General features: G+C 39.1%; 1 protein-coding gene across 4 annotated transcripts in view; it reads left to right on the top strand.

Moving 5' to 3' along the window:
* csnk1g2b (casein kinase 1, gamma 2b) overlaps positions 1 to 22,373 on the top strand; it is a 45,055-nt gene that overhangs the window by 2,675 nt on the left and 20,007 nt on the right. For all 4 annotated transcript variants that reach the window (XM_086047018.1, XM_086047017.1, XM_086047020.1 and 1 more), the window contains exons 2-3: positions 1,001 to 1,740; positions 21,793 to 21,862. In XM_086047018.1, the coding sequence (XP_085903144.1) occupies positions 1,513 to 1,740; positions 21,793 to 21,862 (298 nt within the window). In that variant the 5' untranslated portion in view covers positions 1,001 to 1,512. The remainder of the gene's footprint in view (positions 1 to 1,000; positions 1,741 to 21,792; positions 21,863 to 22,373) is intronic.

Below are 22,373 nucleotides of genomic sequence, written 5' to 3'. Positions count from 1 at the left end.
ATGTATACAATGTTACAATGCCAATTATTATTCAGTTGTGCATGTTCAGCATACTCTTTTCAGAGAATGTGGTATAGGTCTATTTATATTGTGATACATGTTCCTGACCATTTTGGAAGAGATACTGTATCAAATATGTACTGTACTTCTTATTGATCTATTAAAGTGCCTTTCCATTGGTAATAGTTTACCATCACCTGCTCTCCTCTTCTGAACCAGCCTCTTAGCGTGTGCATCCATCGTGTTCAGTAGAGCTGATTTGGATGCAGGGTTTAGGTTACACTGGAATTTAAAATTGAAATCATTCTGGCTATTGACAGCTGTGCCTGGAACAGATTGATTTTTACACCACAAGCATGTTGCTTAGCTAAAGAAATAAAAATGGTTAATTGCATTCTCATGGATATTTATTATCAGTTACTGTTGTGAATATGTGTCCACATTAATTAACTTTAGTATTGTATTTACCTTGTGCCATTTGGAGCAAGGGTCCGTTGAGCAAGCAGTAGTAAGGAACAGTCAAATTCCAATCTTCAAAGGCCTTGGACACATTCAAAGTATAAATCACTGGTTTGTATTGTTGGCTGTAGCTATTACAGTATATCATTGCAATTGTTGCGGTGCTTATCTCAACTCCAATTATCTAACATGCCAAACTGACCTTTGGGTTTTAAAACTTGAATCTGTCCTGTAATGGTTAAATAATAACACAGTACAGTATAGTGTTTAGACAAAGGTTTGTCGCATAAAGGCATAGCATTGACATAAGAGTCTTAAATACAATGATAAAGAAAGTGACAAAAAATAATTTAGTAACACAAAATCAATTGTGGCCATTAAAAAATGTCCCTGCTCAGTGATTAAGCGGTGACCCCATCAAATCTGACTAGGGGCCATTTTGGGTTTGACCCTAAGTTTGAGAAAGAGCTGTTATGAGCCCAACGGGGAACTATATCATCATAAGTTCTGAACACATTTTTTTCTTTTGATTCTTTTGCAGGTATCGAGGTGACACAAAACCAACCAACCCGTTACCCATTCATCTCATCGCAGTTTGCTCTCAGGGTCGCTCTATGTCGTGGCCCTACACCATGGATAGCATCCACTGCATCACTGAGGGCTGACCACAAGGAATGAGGAACCCCAAGGGATGTTCCCAAGTGGGCTTGTGGATGCACTAGCTGGCTTTTGGAGTGCGTTTTTATGATTTGTCCTGTATGTGTCGATCTGTGGGCACATTCTAGCACCGCCTGACTAGTCTCCTGCCGGGTCCGTTTTTCTGTTTGACTGGAGCTGGAGTGACGAAGAATCAAGAAGACAAAACGGGAGGACGCAGCATTAGATATAGATTCCTTTATTCACCACCACAGTTTTAACAGCAACACCTTTCCTCTGTCTTGTGAGATTTGCCTCCCTCCCCCTTCCTAAAGCTTCCTCTGCCATTGTTACTGGATCTCCTATGGTTTGCATGGCTGGAGAATAACCGTGGAGAGGCCAGGGTATCACAAGCTTATGGATTTTGATAAGAGAGGGGGCAAGGGAGAGACAGAGGAAGGGAAAAAAATGTCTAAGACGGCAGGAAGCAGGACTGGACATGGGGGCCGGAGTTCTGGGACCAATTCTGGAGTTCTTATGGTTGGCCCAAACTTCCGTGTTGGTAAAAAGATTGGCTGCGGGAACTTTGGAGAGCTGCGCCTGGGAAAAAATCTCTATACCAACGAATATGTGGCGATCAAATTGGTAAGCGCACACTCTCATTTAACACAGCACTGAATTGGTCCTCCTCTGTCGGTATTTGGCAACCAATGCTCGTTTTGTGATGATCAAATAGTTAAAACTAAATTGGATAACTGCTCAAAGGGATCATTTGGGAGCCTGAACAAAGAGGTGCATTGTATTGGTCTACCACTTTTTTCTATTTGAACTCATAGGAGTCATCATGTGAAGAAGCCATTGCCTTATCGGAGAATGAAGTGCAACTATTCTCATCAAACTACGCTTATTTGTAGCTAATTATCACTCCTGAATTAAGAAAAACATTTTTGTCTATTAGTGGTGATGAGCTCATCAGGTACATTTTTACAAACTTTTGTTGCATATGTATAAGTATTCTCATTCTTTCAATCACTATCCAAAGCCACTAGGAATGTGTTGGGATGGCGACACGAATATGCATTTAACAATATATGTGTACTGCCCATTACTTTGGTATTATGCCGTTTTCCATTGACTTGAACTGTGTAATAGTGACACGCTTCTGTCTTTAAACAATATTTTTTGTTGCCTCAGTGAAGCACAGGCATGGTTCCTGTGTTCATCTGAAAAGAAAGAAATTGATGCAATGTGTTTTCAGTAAACCACTAGTATTACAAAAAGTCTTGCTTTTTCAAGTTTATGATCTATAATATTGTAGGGCTGCAACTATTGAATATTTTGGAGAGATGTCCAACTGAAAATTCAATTGAATAGTTTATTTGGATTTATGTGCATTTTTGCTTGGTTAAAGAACGATTACTGTGTGAATAGTGACGTCAGAAACACAGTAGTGTGTTTGCCGGCTAAAACAGCACATTAGAGTAAGCATGGTTTGTTAAAAATTGATCAGTATGAACTGTATCTGTGTCAGGCTATAGGAATCAAAGTGTGCAAAGTGATTTTTGCCTATTAAACTACCTTTGAAAAGAAGGCTCTTACCTGCCTATATGAGGCTTAGCGGCTAATTGCTTGCCACTAGCTGTCATTGCTGGAAACTGGCGCCATATTGTAGAATGTCAGTGTAATTACTTTTATTGTAGTGTCCTTAATTAGCGATTCAAACATGATTTCAGGATGAGGTTGTGTTGATGTTGGTGGCAACAGTTTGAGATGGAAACTTAAACTTAAACTGAGCAGCAACTATTCAACTTGCAGTCAGGAAGAGGAGTCAAGTCAGCAGCCACGCCATGCACAATCTCAAAATAACAGCGCATGCTTTTAATGCTGAACTGAAGACCAGACACTGACTACTACATCATGACATATTTTCTTCGCACAGCCTCTATTGCAGGGGTTAACCTTTTTAAAGCTCAGAGCTACTTCTTGGGCGAAGGGCTACCAGTTTGGTACACACTTGTGAAACACATTTGCTCAAGTACTTTTAATAATGTGACTATTGTGTGTTGTCGATAATTCCTGATGTTCATTTATGTGAAGATATCAAATGTCAGTCAGATCAGACGCCAATATCAAAATGCAAGACTTTATTATTACTACTTAAAAAAAATCTCAGCAAACTGCAAATGATCACTTTTTACAACGTTCCTAGAAAATCACAATGTCCCATCATTGGAGAGATACTTTCAAAACAGCCCCGCGAGCTACTACTGTGGTCCTTGGGGGCAACCTGTTGGCCGTGAGCACCGCATTGGTGACCCCTGCTCTATTGTGTTGTTAATTGGCTGACATTGGCCAGCTGATATTATAAATGCTTATAGTACATTAAAGTCTAACCCAAGTTAAGTAGTCATTACAGAAGATGTTGGAGTCTTGGCTTCATTTCCACCACAGCTCCACTGGTCTGTATATGATTATTCTAACATTTGTATATCCCAGGGAGGTCATTATCTCTGAATGGGCATCCACTGAAAGCTTTGTGAACCACAGAAGGCAGAGGTTAGAAAACGTCTGTAATTGCAGTTCTCTCCTCTGAAATCTTACGTTGTGCTCGCTGCCTCTACTCTTGCCTGTGAACCCTCCCATCTGTTTGGGTATTTTTATCCCAATGGTATCCAGCTATATCTGGGTATGGCATTAAGGCAATACTATTGCTCCATGATGCTTGTGCCCACTGTAACTAGTGTTCACACACATATAATAAGAAGGGAAGGTGAGATGTTAAACGCATACCTTTTTAGCATACACCGGAGTCGAAAAACACGAGTTAACACGAGTTAGTGCTGGGCTTAACGTAAAAAGACCACTGACTCCTGAACAGTTGTCCTTCCAAATGTTGATGTCCATTCCCGATCTCCCTGCTGAAGCCCCGCCAGCATAAGTGCTCACAGAATATACTGGTTTTGCTATGTTTTAGTCCCGGTCTTCCTGGTACACCTGTAAGACCAGTACAAAAACAGTTTCTCTTTTTTTTTTTAATAAAGCAGGGCTCACAGGTCTGAATGCCACTCCCTGTCAAGTCAGTGTGTGCTTCCTTGTAGAACTGAACAACTGACAACTCTGTGCCGTAGTGTTTACTTGTTTGTCACCCGCTTAAGGTGTAAATATTGCTTCACCACTTGGGCTGGGCAGTTAATCGTGATTTCGCTTTTGGCTTCTAATGATCATAAAAACATTATAATCAAAGAAAATCAATTGATGTGCTGAACGGCGCAGTGTGTTTGCAAGTTCCTGATGTTGTGAAAGCACCCTGAAAGCTTTGTGTTGCTTGCACAGCAAGCGTGTGACGTGTATATGTTTCTTCCCTCCCCGAGTATGTTCAAGCTGTTTAATGACACTCCCGTTGGAATTTACTGTAAAATTATACAGACAACAACTACAACACTGTAAACACATTGCATACTTAAATACAAGGCCTGTTTAGTTTTAGAAAGATCGCCAGTGCTAATACTAAAGTCAATGGGAAATCACCTTGACATGCTAATGGAACATTAGCATCGACTTACTTCAATCAACCAATATTCACACAAACGCTGTAGCAACACATACGGAAAGGCAATACTTAAAGGCATAGATTCTTCCTAAGCTGTGAAAAATTTGTTATTAATAAAGAACAATCGTGGGTTTCTTTTTTCTATTATTGTATATCCTAGGGAGGTAACTATCTTTGAATGGACATCCACTGAAGGCTTTGTGAACCTCATAGAAGCAGATGTTAGAAAACATCTGTAATTGCAGTTCTCTCCTGTTAATTTAAGGTGTGTACTCCATGCGGGCGCGGCTTCACACTGCCACTAAGAGGCCACTGCACGCACAGCAGGAACAGCCAGTATTTGTATTTATAGTTTTTTAATTGCTATTTTTTAAATATATTATTATTTTACTTAGGCTGTTGATAGCTGTGTCAATGTAAGACATGACATATCAATGCGACACAGTGTAACAACCCGTCAATAAATTTAACAAAGCTTGCTAACACACAGTACAGGACTGAATGCTGATTTGTCTGGCAAATAAACATGTACGTTCTTGAATTTCTCTATCCTTCCTGATCCAAAATACATTGGAAAATTATGCATTTTGTATCCCCCCCATTCCATTCGCGTTGGTGCATGCAAGTGACCATTCTGGGTCATCCGATCAACAGGTAGTCAGTCTAGGGCCTCCCGACCATTGCAACAAAAGCCTCAATGGAAGGGTGCCGAAAACTGATCATGGCGGGTCTCAATTATAACGTTTGGCAATGAGAACAAAAAAAAAAAAAATAGACAATGCACGAAACTGAACCCAATTGTAATGATTCATGAAATCCCCAATACTTGCATATCAAGAGAGGCGCCTATATGTACCTAAGATAAACAAGCATGACAGAATGACCTCTTTTACTACATAGCACAACTGAGAAATAGGGTAAGCTCTTCTGAGCTCGTGTTAATGTTGAAATGAAAAGCAAGAGACAAGTGGAAACTGCTGTGTTCTGAAAGGTTGCCTTTGTTAGCAGGCCTGGTCGACACACAGTGGGCCAGTTTGTGGTTTAGCTCGGTGCTTTCTTACACTGACTGAATGCCTGTGAGATGGTGACAGGACTGTATAGCCATTTACGTATGTATGTACACTGTAGGCTTTACTCACAGGGAGATCCCAGTCTCTTAAAGAAAACAACAACATTTAATGTCCACGGTCATGCTCTGCTGTAGAAGCCACTGCTAAACTATGCATATGTAAATGTCTTGGCTGTTGGTGAAAAACAAGAATAGAGGAAATGACCATCTAATCACCATTTACGTGTGAAGTTATATACTGTACATATAAGTATTGGCACCCCTGATTAAGATCTTTTCTTTAGCTTCGAGCAAATTCATTTTTTTTTTTCTAAATATCGGACCAACTTTTTTTTTTTTTTTTTTTTTTAAAGCGGAAAAAGCAAGTGCATTTCTTCAGTGGGCGGGAAAAAATCCTACATTATGAAGTATTTGTTTTACACCAAATCATGTGTGCCACAATTATTAGCACCCCTGATGTTATTACTTTGTACAACTCTGTTTTGCCAACAAATGAGCACCTAATCTTCTCCTATAGTGTTTCACAAGTTGGCAGAATACAGAAAGAGGGCTCTTCGATCATTCCTCTTTGCACAATCTCGCTAAGTCACTGGTGTCAAACTCAAGGCCCGGGGCCCAGATGTGGCGCCGCACCATTTTGTGGCCCGCCAAAACAAATCATGTCAACTTCCGTGATCCTTGCTAAAATCTTTTTCACAATTTCCAATTGTAGTCATGTGTAATAAATAATAAGGTTGAGATTTTGCAATATTTATTTTGCTACCCTTCTTACAGTGTCTTGAACCATAATTGAACAAATTATTATCCTTGATTTCTGATTTCAGAACTAGTAATCCATCAACTTGAGTGTATACGAAATATGATGAGAGGCGATTAAACATTTATTTGGTTCACCGTCATCACAGCCCTCTGAGGGAAGCCTTACAACACATCTTACCAGGGTTGCCAACTGTATATACACACAGTCACAGGTAGTTGCCCAAAAATTTGAATATCAAGGGAAATTCCATTTAGTTAAATAATTTGTTTGAAAAAGTGAAAGTTGTATATTATTTTAGATCACCAGACACAATTTGTGGCCCAGTGGTTAGGGGCCACTGGTCTAATTCACTGATTTACGACCAAGGCCCAACCAAAAGTACATTATCAAGTACTGATTCTTCTAATTAAGTCCTGGGTCATGGTTCTGGGATGGTTTGAGTTGTTTTATGCAATTCTTATGTATGCCTCCCACTGAAGCATATTAAACAGCTCTTGTTTCAGTCTAACTCAGCAGCTTACATCAGCCTGCCATGAGACGGTTGTCGCAGAACTGTAAAGGCTCTATCAGCATGTTTGGCACAATTTAAAGTGACATTTTGACAATTTAAGGTCTTCCTTACTTTGCTCTAGCTCTCTTGAGAGCACACATGCAAGGTTGAATGAATAAATACTGTCATGTCAAAACCCACCTTCAGTCTACTAGCTAATCCGCTAATGAAGCAGTAGCTAGCTGCATCACAGTGTTTACATTGACATGTTGTTGCTTTGACAGTGATTTAGGTGGAGGCATTACATCTGAATAGAAATCTTAGTGACTTGTGAGCCATACAGAGAAGTGCCAGTATTTTCAAAGTCTAAGTATAAATGTAGAAAAATATCAATAAATTATGTCAATGATACAGCTCTATGTTGTGTTTTCATGGCTATCTTCATTACCAAGAAGCTGGTTCATGGGTGTACAAAAAGGCCACTAACCCAAATGCACTACTGATTTAACAATTTGACACATGGATAATCTGTACTTGTATAACAGCTGTTGCACAGTAGATACATATATTTGTTTACTTTAATTTCATGATCTAATAGACCTGTCATCATATATAGCCTACCAAGTACTAGATTTAAAAACACTTGAATACTTTCTTTTAGATGAAAAGCTCAGACTATATAGCCCAGGCAATTTAAATGTAAAATAGAGTTTTACGGATAAATTCAGCAAGAACAGGTAAACAGTGCAGTAAATAAAATTTTGTGGCTCCCTGGAGCATAAAACATGCAGAATTGCACATACACAAGGTTGCAGCGCAGACACGTCAGTTTACTAGAACTAATTATCGTTAAAGGGAAGTCAACCCAAACATTTTTTTTCTAGAATATGTGCTATGCAGGCTCACTAGTTGAAACAAGGCATTCTGATAAATATTGCGTTTGTGGAATAAGAGTTAAATCACCCATTTTTAGCCATCTCTGGGGGCGACCATTTTGTCACTTCTCTCGACTGAACATGACATCACAACTGCTCAGGGCTCAGGTCAGCAGCTTTAGCATCGGTAACCGAGCCCTGAGCAGTTGTGATGTCATTTTCAGTCTGCAGAAGTGACAAAATGCCCCCCCCCGAGATGGCTAAAAGGTGTTGCTTTTGCTGCATAGAGCATATTCTTGAAAAAATATTTTGGGGTTGACTTTTAAAGGCTGTCTTCACATAACATCACATTATACTATAACATACAGTCACACTAACTTTTATTTTACAGACAGCTTGGTATGGTTTGTAATGGATTTTGAATGGACTCAGGAGTTAACACATTAATGCCTGTGTGTGAACAATAACGTAATTGTGTGAACTGTGAACATTAATTACAGTTACTCCACTATATTCTTCCTGATGGGAAAAGGGTGGCATTTTTTTCTGTCTATTTTGAGCCAATACACTACATTGGCACACCAAATACTCACGGTTTGGCACACACAAATTCACCTATTCGCAGATTTAAAAACAATTTTTTTTTTTTTTACTCGTGGTGAACTATCAATTTGCAATCTGAAACTCTTATGAAATGAGATTTAATGTAGTTTTTAAATTCATAAATCTTTACTATATCTAACCAATGTACCTTCATAGCCACCAATATCCTGATAACCAGGGGTGCACATAATTCTTTTCATGGGGTACTCACATAAGTACCAGGATATTGTCTTTGGTACTCACGAGTGGTCCAACGGATCACATAAGTCACGGTTCGGATCGGTCATGGATTTTGAGTCACGGAGCAGATCGTTTTTGCAATCAGAAAAAAAAAAGATAAATAGAACTTTGTCTTCATTTATTTTACAAATCGCTTTTGCCCATAAAAAAAAATCAACTTCTAATGTCTAATATGGTTGTTTAGGATTTAAGAACACAACTTAACACAATACTGTATAAGGCAGGATACATTCTTATTTTGTAAGTGGTACAGTATACATTTCAAGGTATCCTGTCAGACATTTTGAGCTGAATGTTTTCTGAGAATTATTTATTGAGCAAAAGTGTTTTTAAAAAATAAATGAAGACAAAGTTCTATTTAGCTTGTTTTTTTCATAATGAAAAAGACCTCAAAGTGCAATTCAAGTAACATTCCCTTCCTTTGAACATGGAGATTGCATTACAAAGTAATCTTGGTCCACAATACTGAAAAAGAAGTAAAGAAAAAAAAAAAGCCAAGGAACAGGTGTTGAACTACCAGCCGGGCACTTGTTGTTAGTTTTATTTTTAGTTTATTTTATTTTCATAATGAAAAAGACCTTGAAGTGCAATTTAAGGCATCTTCCTTTAGACGTGGACAGCGCATTACAAAGTATCTAGGTAAAGTAAAAAAAACAAAGTAAGCCCAGGAACAGCTGTTGAACTACCAGTTACAGCTATTGATAACAGCTGCTAGCCACTAACGCCGGAGACTTGTGCCGTATCATACAATGACAGCGTAATTAACCAGCGGTTTGTTTGCGTCCTAAATTAGCGACTGAATATAATTTTGGGACGGCGTGGTGTTGGTGGCAAGCGTTAAAACTGCCGTAACGTCGAAAATGGAAGTCAAATTAGCCGTTACGCCACCACGCGGTCCAACTTTCAAAGTTCACTAAGACTATTGTATTGGCATAAATGTCTCAATGTATTATTTGGTAGGGGTGTAACGGTAAGCTAAATCACGTTTCGGTTCGGTATATTTTCGGTACAAAAAAGCATATTATTTTTTTTAAATATTTTTGAAAAGATGTCAAGTAAACTGTACTTTTTTCGAAAAAATAATTAAAAGCAAACCATTCGGGTGATATTCTAAGAAATTACACCAGAATAAAAAATACACTAACAATAAAGATCTCTTAATTTGGTAAATTATTAAGACACTGAAATCTTTAAACACTCAGCAGCAATAGCCTATGACACACCAAAGTATTCAAGTTAAAGCCAAGTTGTCATTACAGTACATATTTACACTTTTTGTGCTGAAAAAAATACATACAATAACAGTTACAATTATTGCTAACTATATTAAAACTTTTTTTATAATGAATAAAGTACAGTAACTTTAAAAAGGCTTTATGAAATTGTATACACTTTTTAGGCATTGAAATCTTTGAATGTTCAACAGCATATTGGGTTATCTGTGTTGTGGTCGGATTTGTGTGTTGCTGAGTTGTGATGTTTCCGAGGTTCATGAATGCATCGTACGGCAAGCGAGAGGAGCAGCGGAGGACGAAGAAGAGCACGAGCAGTTGTACTTGGATTAATAAAAACATGATAATTAAACTACGTCTGACGGTGTGTTCGTGGAAGACGCTACAATATGATAAATCTCGCTATTTAAGTTTGACCTTTTTGCTCCCTCGTCTAAGAAACATTCACAGTCGGATGATGCCATGCATGTAAAACGTGCTACCTGCCGCCCATCTCATGTAGCAATGTTGGCGCACAACTTTCCGACTTAACCACTTACCTTTCCCCATCGGCGATTTTAAAACCCCTTAAAGTGAGGATGGCCCACCGATCGGCCCTACGTCATCTGTCAAAACAAATCGCTGATGCACGTCGTCAGCTGAGTACATGTGTGAACATGCTATACATCTTTTAAAAGCTGATTTTCTGGAGATTTGAATGGTGCCCAACATTTTACAATGCAATCATATCTGCACACTGAGTGAGCATTTATGTTAGACAATCGTAGATCTAAAAACAAAATAGCGACTCACCATAACAACGTCATAAAGGTACACGAAAATGTCCAACTCCATCAGACATGGTCCCATTACGTCGACAAGGGTCCAGTCAAAGTATTCCGTTAAAATAGTTAGTCCATGCCAAGCTTTACATCCATAAAGCCACGTTATCTGCAGCTGTAAACGTTACCAATTTCCATCAAATATCACTATTTTTGATGCATTTGCGATCGTAGCTTCACTTAGCATGAGTGGATTAGCCACGTACACATATCAACCGAAAGGCCTAATCCTTGGCCTTTGATTGACACCTCACTTTAGCCAAGCGTGTTGTGACACAAATGACGGTACGCATATTACTGTTGCGCATGCGTACCTGCGTACCAATTATGTGCACTCCTGCTGATAATAATGATATTTCTCTAATGCCCTTTCAATTTTAATATTGGTTTAGCTCTAGTAAGTTTCAATTGGCTTATATAATAAACGGAAGCAAACTAAAATCGTCAACATAACAACCATTCTATTGTAGTTTGGCTATGGCCCGGTATCACCCTGAATCTGTGTAGGTAGTTGTTGACTGCGTGTGTTAAATTTGAAATGAAACCGGAGACACGCTGGACATAGTCCAGCTGTTGTTCTATGACACCCCTCTCTCCATAACACTCTCTCCCAACTGTCCAAGACACTCCTGTTGTCAGGAAAATCTGCCCGACTGCAACAAAACACATGCTTGGATTACTCCGGTGTCTTCATTTGTTTTGACCGGTCCCGTCAGCCGATCATTCATACTTGTGTTAAGGCTTTTGATTAAAGATTCGCTTTGTTGACATTTGAGTAGTTCTCTTCAGTTGAGTGAGTCACATATGCATATTGTGAAATAGTTTATTGGGAGTCATGCAAAGGTCGGTCTATTCTGGGGCTAATACATAATGTTGTTTCTGTTGCATGCGTGTCACACTGGCTTTTCTGATGATAAATTGCTAAAATGTAATGCTACAGTATTAACTACACCAGGGATGGGCATGGGATGGATGGCGGTCATGCGGCTCACGACCACCCTCTGAGTGGCCCCTTGATTCATTTTCCCCCAAAAATAAAATTTGAGGTGCAGGGAAATTCTAAACATATTTCCTCGACGACAGTGAACCCCCAAAAACAGCGGGTTTGCACCATTCACAGATTTTCTATTTCTATTAAAAGGAAGTCCGACTGAAATGACATGTTTGCTCTATATGATTTATTTGGTTGTTGATAACATAAATAATATAACATTTTTGAAAATTATTTCCAGTTAAATACATTTTATAGAACCTTTATTTGCATATATGGTCCCATGTTTTCGCGTGTGCAATGCATCCTGGGATGATGACGTAGTATGCTTGCTGCCCACATTGCTGCTGTTTTAATACCCGTGCTGCTTTCCTTTCTGGTACCAAAACAGAAAATACTCTACCTCAAATGACTGAAGTGTCAAAGGTATGACTGAAGTATCAACAATATCGATATTGAAGTGTGAGGGTCCATCTTAGTGGTACCAGGGGGCGTCAACTCAAAACGGTACTCCAGCAGGCGTAATGGCTTGGGTGGGTGGAGGGATATTAGATGAAAGAGACATGGGTGCCTTTGCATTGTCCTTATACAACAACTGTGTACGTGTGTATGTGCCAGCGTGTCCCCAGGACAACATGAGTAGTGAACGGGTCTGTTCTAAATAGGGATTGGACGAGACAAAAATCCCACGAGACGATGTCTCACGAGATTGAGTCCGCGAAAACGAGACGAGATGAGATTTTTGCTAAATTTCGAATATAAAAAAATACCCAATGTAATTTTTTCAGTTTTCAAAATGTTTTTTTATCGAACAGACTGCAAGGAAATTAATCATCTAGCTCTAAAGTGCAAATGCAAACAGGAGTCACTTTTGTGACATGCTCTCAAATATTGCTGCAATAACAGCTAAAGCTGAGATTTTTCCTCTTATTGAATACTTTGACAAAATCCAACTGTGCTCATGGGGCAGTAACTCAATTGTATAGTGTTTTATGTTAATTTATTGGCTTTATTTATTTAGATTTGTATTTTTTTTATATATTTGTTAATATTTATTGGTATATTTATCAATAGATGTATCACTGCCTCTTATTGGTTTTTTTATTTATTGTATTGTTTGTAAAGTGCTTTGTTACAGCTCTAGCTGTTATGAAATGCGCTATATAAATAAAATTGTATTGTATTGTAGAGATCAACTTGTTTCTCAGTCGATCTTCAACAAGAGGAATGTCACTGCGTCTGTGTCAAGATTTCTGCAACTCGTCGTAGTTCTGGGCTCCTCAGAGCTGCAGATACGGTACCCCGCTGCTCTAGATCGCGAGCCATCATGTCCAAGAGTTGTTCTAGCGCGTGATTACGTCCATAATTAGTTTGTGCGCGGGCAGCTCGAGCTGTCTTTATTTAGACGTCAAAAGTGCTGCTGCTGTTGAGCATCGGTGAAGAAAAGAAACAATACGCTTGACACGTCTAAACAAACATGATACGCGGCCCAGCTGCACTAGCGTTGCGTTCATTGCCTGCACGATAAGCACTTAATGTGTGGCTCCAAGCCAGCCTCACGTATCGCCACATCCATGTTGCGAGCGTTGTCGGTCACAACCGTGATTTGGCCTCGGAAGTTCCCATACGGTGACAGCTCCTTTTAGGACATCTGCTATATTCACCCGGACTCCAAAATCATGTCAAAAGAAAATAGATCTCGTGCTGTGCAGGGACGAGAAATCTTGTGGCGTTCTAATCCCGCGAAATCTCGTAGCACGAGATCTCGTCCCATCCCTAGTTCTAAATATAGCTCACCAGTGATGGGACACTGTGACTACATTTACAAACAGTTAATACACATTTTTAAACCCGAATATTTGCAGTATTTGGGTTTTTAAGAGCCATGTAAATGCGCACAATAACCCGAATATGCCCTTATTCGGCTTTTTAAAATTCCGAATATCATGCCTGGGTTACTCCTTTTCTTACCCGAATATGCACGCATGTATACGCCTATCAGAATACGCTGATTGTACGGGACAGTCTGCGCATGCTCAACCGCAAGGAATCTTGGTCTTTGTAGTACAGGAAGCGCGAGTATGCGCGGCATCCTAACTAACTAGCCTAACTTGAATACATTGATTTCTCTGTGATGTTTTCACAGTATTTTCTGTCCCTGCGGCAAAAATGACACAGTGTGTATGTAGACCAGGGCTCTGCAACCCGCGGCTTCGCAGCTGCATGCATCTCTTTCATCCTTATGTTGCGGCTCTGCGTGGCTTGGGAAAATATATTACAAGTGTCCGATTGAAGTGTATAGTAATGTCTTCCAAAGACACGTCAGACGTAGCTTAGTTATGTCCCTTTTTATTATTCCAACATGGCTACGGTGGGCCGTAGCCGACGCCAACTACACTGCAACAACAGTTCTGTCATAAGTACACACGGATCTCTCATCTTTCTCGCTGTCCGCTCACTCCTCTCACTCGCACACACCTCCCATCCAGCGAGTCGCGTGATGCATTCATGAACCTCGGAAACAACACCACTTAGCAAAACACAAATGTCAGCACAACACAGATAACCCAATTCGTTACAGTATGCTATTTGTCTCAAAAACATGCATCATGTCTTCTTATTAAATCAGTTTTGCCTTCTTTCTTCAGACATTGTGCAATTTCAGTGATCAGCATTCACCTTCTTCAGAGACATTTGACAGCACTTGACGCGCATGCTGGCTGCCTCCTGACACGCCTGCTGCCAGCGATACCAAAACTGCAAAATATCAGAACAAAGTATTTTATTTGTGTGTGTTCATTTGTTTAATTGTAGTTGTCAATTGTAAGATTATTGTGATCTCGGAATATGAAAACAAAATTATATGTCGTCGCTGTAGGCTGAAAATCTCAGAAGTCCAAATTTGGTCAAATACTTTTTTTCCCCGCTAATTTATTCTAATGGTCCGCCCCTACTTCATCTGTAATTTTCAAAAAATTCTAAAGCGGTGAAAATAGCAAATACTCAAATAAAGCACGATTTCACGGCCGTTCTTGACCGCAATTTATGTTTGTTTTGTGGAGGTGTGTGACACAATGACTTGTCCTCCGTCTGTGGCCATGTGGCATAATGGCTGCCCCGAGTAGTGTTTTGTTTTACCTTTACTAGACTAGACTTAATACTAGACTTTACACGATCAAAACTTTTTCTACTGATCACTGATTTTAATAAACTGATGATAAGATGGAACAATATGTGTATTTAAATATCTTGTGCAAGTAAGAAAATATGTGGTTCAATATTACATATAGTTACAAAGGTCAGTTCTGGTCCATCTCTGGTGTGACTGAGCAGATATCTTTAGCCTGGATGACATCATATGAAGAGTTGGTTAATCCCCGGAAGATGATTGTTGATTTTCTATCCATACAAGTCTATGCGAGACTACCCTGGTGAAAATCCTGAAAACGCTCCATAATCTCTGATGACATAATCATGTATTTGTACGAGCTTCAAGTGTTTAGTCTAAGAGGGATCCTTAAAATGGTGTTTGACGTGTTGTCGAACACATCATACCAGAGCTGTTGCACAAGCTTTTATCCTTCTGGAGTGATACTCATTGGCATAAATATTATCAACAAATCAGTAAGCTTTTAAACTATGAACAGCAGCCAGTGTTAGTCTGCTGTTACTATTTTCTGTATGGGTCTGTTGCAGCACGTTTTGATCTGACTTGGCTCCTAATCAAAGACTTTTTTAAGTCACTCGTCATCAGTGTTATCCATCCATCCATCCGTACCAATAAACTGAAATGTGCCTGTAATCCACAACTCATCAGGTGTATCATGGAGCCAAAAGACGTTGGTGCTTTGTGGAAGTCTTAACACGGCCAAAACCACACACTTATATTTTGAACGAACATGCTGTGGTGTGGAACAGCTGAGGTGGAGAGGTTAGTGCAGCAGCAGGTCAGACAGGGAAGGGCCCTTCTGGCCTGTTGGTCAGCTGCCCTGGACACAGGTCAGCATTCTTGGTGAAATACTGCTCTCTTAATTAACACACCATAGGGTACCCAAAGCAATAGGATTTTGTTAAATAGAGATTCCATCAAATTGCATCAGTAGCTGATGATTACAATTCGTTTAGAATTATTCTAAATGGCAAGGATATCTGGTTGAATATATTGATGTATAGGTATATCATAGCAGTCCCAAGGCAGTGTGCAAAAAAAACCCAGCCCAGTTGGGTTTTGTGAAAGATTGGGATGACATCAGAGCAATCTGGACGCCTTGTTTCTGACATCATTGCTACATAATTTTAGTGTTTGGGCTGAATGAAATAATAACTCTCGATCCCTAGTGAGCAACACATTTTTACAGTAATGTCATTGCCTAACTTTCTAAGCCTCTCGTCACATTGACCTGGCTATATTCTGCTCACAAACCCGAGGGGGCATATTTGTGTGCGAATATATGCTCTGATGTAGGGCTGGCAAATTATGGAAAAAATGATAGTCATGATTATTTAGTTTGAAATCACGATTAATAAAAAAACAATCGATTTCAAAACTTATTTGTTCAACTACAGTCGACTACAGACTATTTGGATGAGATAGGGACCAGGTCGGCCCGTTGTAGCGAAAATCTGCATATAATTGATGCCCAATGAAATACATTTTTTTTGTTTTTTGAAAAAATCCTGCGGGAAAAACTCCAAAAATGTTAACAACTATTGTGAAAAAAATGTGAATCCACGGGTGCCGAAGTGTACGGGGGTTGACTGTATCAAAACTCAACTACTCAAAACTACCATCATAGCCTCAGCCTCATGCCCATTCATCCCTGCACGTTGTACACTTTTCATCGTATTCTTTAACATTCTGTTCTTTTTGTCAAGTACAAAATGACCTTATAAATATCATGTGAAATTTCAGCATCTTGCATTTTCATTCTGCTGCATCTCCCTTATGACTTTATCACATTTTATTTTATGTCTTCTTTATTTTTAAAAGTCCTGGCACTTATTTGGGCTAACCTGGGTCCTCGGGATTGTGTTTCGTACTATATCATGTGGAAATGTTTGTATGAGAAAAAATTCCGTGGCTCTTTAAATTTTGAGGAAATTAAAATCCCTTGAATCAAAATAAATATAACTTGAAAGAATGAGAAAATAAATTAGTATCAAAGTAAAATAAGAATATACTCAAATAAAAGCAATTAAAAAAACAAATACTTGTAAAAACAAATATTGAAAAAAAAACTGAGACATGTGTTTCCAAAGATTTAAGTGTCATGATTGAAAACTGCATACACTGTTCCTGATGCAAAAGAGTGTAATAAATAAAACTCCATTCACGGAGCTCAACTGTAAGGACCTCAAATGTTCCAAAAGTATGTTATCCTGTAGAACGTGCATAACATAACATAAGGTATCGATACACTGATCTTTAAGAGTAAAAAAACAGTGTGTATCTCAGTGTTTTAGTTGCAGTTTCTTTCTCGCTCCAAGTCCTTAAATATGTAACATTGATGATTTGATAACTTGTCACACTTTGGGGATTTTTTCATTAATTTTAATTGAGAAGGATCAAGGTTACATGACAGCCTAGTTTCATTTGCCTTAAAATCACTTGTGTAGCTCTGCTGTGTCAGAGCATGGCCCTCATTTAATTTCCTTTCATCCTGTGAGCAGATCACAAATGTGATATTTGCAAGCGCTGACAAAAATCCTTGTCAAATGCAGAGTTGTTACATCAGACATTCGCAGCTTGGCACTGGTCATTTACACAGCCATAGCTTAGTCCATCTGCTGGAAATAGAGATGACTCTTAAGTAGGCTACATAAAGCTGCCATAAGCTTCTGTTTCCTATTGTAAGCTGTTTTAAATGGTTCTGCAATGTAGTGCCATCTGGTTTAACCCATCATTTATATATTTGCTGTCTATGTTCATGGTGGTGGTGGTCGTGGTGGTGGGGAGGGGGTGTTCACACTAGCAGAGCAGTTGCTTGCGTTGCCTCTCAGACTCGTCACATGTCTTCATCCCACAGGCTTGCACTCTTCTGCATTACTCGCTCTGCCTGCCCTGCTCACAGTTTCTGTGGTCCCTTTTGGGACTCTTATGCATGGACAAAAAGCCTCTGGATATTCTCTTGTTGCCATGATGTGGGAGCAAGTGTGACGTTTTTCAGATCGACCACTAATTTTGTAGATTTCAGGGTTTGTTTCCCCTTAAGTTTTTTTTTGTGTGTGTGTGTTGTATTAGAATATTTCTGACGGACACGAAAAAATACAAATAGGGAATAACGGTTGAATACGCAGAAACAAACACTCCACTCACTTAACTGCCTTGAGCAGGACTTGGCATGCATGTTCTAAAGTGTTGGCTGGGCAGCAGAATATAAAATGCTCTTGATTTGATTAGGGCATAAAGAGTTCAGTGAGATCTTAACAACCTTCAGTTTGCCTTCAATTTCCTTTCAATCAGAAATACATCTGTAATAACATGTACATGAGTAAGTGCTTTAAAGACAGAGGATGTCCAAACTTTGGGATCATTTAACACATACAGCAACAGAAGCCAACGTGCAATGTGCCTATTGCTGAGTACAACAGGCCTAAGTTACTCAAGTTCTCATCTAATTGTGTATGATAAAGTAAACATTGTTAGCTACCGGTAATTAAATACTCTGTGGCCTATCATTGCTAGTCTTGTAATCCATAACAGGTGGTATGGATAGAGGGAGGATGGAAACAGCCGCTGGTGCTCCTTCAATCTTTTTAGTGAACAAACGGTAACAAAATACAGGATGCACAAGCACATTTGTAGCACACCTGGCGGTAGCCACGACTGGTGCCGTCACTGAACACCAGAGTGGCTAAAGTTTAGCCAGTAAACAGCCAATGTATTCTGCATTGTCATTCGCTGGCATTCACCCCACTCAACAGGCCAGGCTTGCCTTTCAAAGGCACACACACGTTCACAGTCAATAGCTGTTTAACATCTTTTTTTTACATCTAAGATTCGAATGAAACGGAATGACCAAACGGGATGAAAATGCTCCATTTATACTCTTCAAGCAGAATAAAACGGCCAAATCTAAATGGAATTTCATTCTAAATCACACGGGTGGTCTATTCTTCATTTCACTCGGAATGGTTAAGATGCTTCCATGCTCTGTCTTCAATCCGATTCCAGTTCCTAAAAAGATTCTTGATTCCTAACAACAACAAAAAAAAAAGAGGAGTTACTTTTGGACCAATTGCATGAACTTTTCTGTTCTTTAATTTCATGAACTGTTTACTGTTTGTGAACTTTACTATGAGTTACTCAAAGGGCTGTTTTTAACTAGTACTGAATATTTAAAAAAAAAAGTTTTATTATATTTCGCCAGACCTTAATTTTTGAGAAGCTCAAGACAATGCAATAATGATGCTGTTACTGAAAGAATTCTACTGAACACCAATTGATGGGCTACCCTTTTCTTAACAAAGAAAAAAAAAACCTTCCTTTCTTAAGGAAGAAAAACAAATATATATACATGACAAACACAATGCTGCATTTTAAGGGCAAGCAAGGAAAATGTATCTAATCTAAGGAGTCTGAACCATATGCTGTATGTGTATATTTATGTAGGCCATGTATGTATGTATAAGCTGCAACAGTGTATGCTATAAGCTAAATATTAGCTGGATATATGCATTTGTGTGTTGACTCGCTGATTTAGTTCCAGTTGAACTTGGCTCAATGTTGGCATTAGACGTACTGCACTTGGCTGATTCTAACTTGGGCCCGGACGGAGCCACACCAATTCTAAGGCTAGACGCCGGCCGAGGCAGCCCACCGGTCTGGCCGGGCACGATCACCGACCTCGCGAAGGGCGGCTGCTGCCTGTTTTTTCTTTTTGGCAACCATCCGCGGTCTTGACCAACATGTTTGGCGGGCCTGATCTGGCCCCCAGGCCGCCAGTTAAAAATCTCCGGGGTAGAATGTGTGCATGGTACGGCTGAATGATTTCAGGAAAATATTGAATTGCGATTTTTCAGTTTAAAAATTTTGATTTCGATTCGACGCACAATTTTACTTTTACTACGATTATCATGCTTCAGGGCAATATTCACTATGTACATTAACATTCACAAATAATGACCGAAACTTAGATCATAATCATCAAAACAAAACGATTTTACTCTATAATGCAAGGACACAATTGTGTCAATAAAGCAAGAAATACTGCTTGCTGCCATACATACACTGTATAAATATGTAATAGTCATACTGTATATAAAAAAATATATATTTTTATTCAACCAGAAATGTTTATACTTTTACACTAATTTACACCTACATTGTAAGTTCATATGTAATTATTTTTCATTGTTTTGCTTCAAATGGGAGGCTGAGGCCATAAAACTAATATCAAGGGATAAATTGAATCCCTTCACAATAACCGTACCTGTCGTGATATAAACGTAAGTGTAAAAATTATATTTACTTTTAGTGCTGTAATTACTTGTTGTGGCACAAGGAAGCCTCAAGATACCTGTATGTTGGGTACTAGGGGTGTAACGGTATGCTAAATCACATTTCGGTTCGGTTCGATTTTTTTGGAAACTTCGGTTCGGTATATTTTTGGTACAAAAAACTTTTTTTTTAAATATGTTTATTTTGAAAAGATGACAAGTAAATGGTAAATGTTTTAGAAAAAATAAATAAAAGCGAACCATTCGGGTGATATTCTAAGAAATTACATCAGAATAAAAAATACACTAACAATAAAGATCTCTTAATTTAGTAAATTATTCAGATACTGAAATCTTTAAACAATCAGCAGCAAAAGCCTATGACACATCTAAGTATTCAAGTTAAAGAAAGCCAAGTTATTACAGTACATATATACACTTTTTGTGATAAAAAAAATACATACAATAACAGTTACAATTATTGCTGACTATATTAAAACACTTTTTCTAATGAAAAAAAATTAAAAAGTCTGTATGGAATTGTATACACTTTTTAGGCATTGAAATCTTTGAATGTTCAACAGCATATTGTAACGAATTGGGTTATCTGTGTTGTGGCCGGATTTGTGTGTTGCTGAGTTGTGATGTTTCCGAGGTTCATGAATGCATCGTACGGCAAGCGAGTGGAGCAGCGGAGAAAGAAGAGCATGAGCAGTTGTACTTAGATTAATAAAAACGTGATAATTAAACTACGTCTGACGGCGTGTTCCTGGAAGACGCTACAATATGATAAATCTCGCTATTTAATAAGTTTGACCTTTTTTGCTCCCTCGTCTAAGAAACATTCAGTCGGATAATGCTGTGCATGTTAGACATGCTACCTGCCGCCCATCCCATGTAGAAATGTCGGCACACAACTTTCGGACTTATCCACGCACCTTTCCCCATCGGTGATGGGAAACAGGAAAGCCAGAATGTTCCCAAATAGGAGACCGCAGTGTACGCGGGGACCTTTGAGCTCTGGCTCTTTTCTGGCTCTCTCTTTTGTGCCGCCACTCTCCTCTCCCGCATGCAACAGTCAGCGTCCGTGCGTAAACTCGCGCTAATAAATGGACCGAACCGAACACGCCATACCGAAACGTATTAATACACCCGAGTGTACCGTTACACCCCTATTGAGTACCACAACTGTGGCATGGCTAGTAAACTCTTAAAAGGGGTTGATTTGAGTGTGTTTGTTCTGTTGCTCATGTTTATCTATAATGCCCTTGTCATCTTGCTTGGTGGGGTTAATCAGATTACATTTTTAAATTGTAAATCTGCAGCTAACTAAAGGCAATGAACAATATGTGCGGCTAGATTGTTTATAAGCCATGCCATCACAAAAGCCCGCTGTTGACCAGCTGGAGCTGCTCCTGATCCTCTCGCAATGACAACTTTAAACTCAAAGGTTATTTTTAGCGACGAGAACATGTAAAACGCTTTTCGTTTAGTTATGCTTGTCAGTCACATGACTTGTAGGGTGGTGCCAAATTCTATTTCAGAACTGTTTTAATTCAAGGTGATTTTTTTTAATGTTATGCCATGTTTCATTCACAGTTTTTCTTCTTTTTTCCTCCCCTTGCAGGAGCCTATTAAATCCAGGGCACCGCAGCTCCATTTGGAGTATAGATTTTACAAACAGTTGGGAAATTCAGGTAAGAAAAAAATGGTGTTTGTCAATTAATGTTGGGGAATACAAATATAGTGACACACAAGGGATATACTGTATGTATATGCCACATTGCCCCCCACAACACTGTTTTCAAGGGAACATGATATACTGTACGTCATTCATTTTGATTGTTTTCATTAGCTAGCCCTTATAACTCAGTGACCCTGACAAGTGTTTTTGTGTCATATTTGTTGACATGCGCCAGTTTCCTTGGTCCTTATGCCTGAGCAAAATTTTGGAAAGGTGTTGGGGGCACAAGGGCAGTCCTTGGCTATTTATAGATAGCCCTCTACAAGCTGTGTGGGCCAATTGTGCGTTTACTTGGATAACTTCCTCAGTCTGTATCCTCTGTGTTCCTGTTTGTGCCGCTATCATAAATTACAGGGGAAACTCTCAATCATGAAATGCTCATAATGTCTGTCCTACTTTTCCTTGGGTCTACTCTTTTACTAATATCGTCGTTGATTATGTTTTGCTTACATGATTAATGGCGA

Source organism: Filicampus tigris, chromosome 12, assembly GCF_054856515.1.
Source record: "Filicampus tigris isolate MCC_2025a chromosome 12, RoL_Ftig_1.0, whole genome shotgun sequence".
Taxonomy (NCBI): Eukaryota; Metazoa; Chordata; class Actinopteri; order Syngnathiformes; family Syngnathidae; genus Filicampus; species Filicampus tigris.
This window is presented reverse-complemented; position numbering and strand designations above follow the sequence as displayed.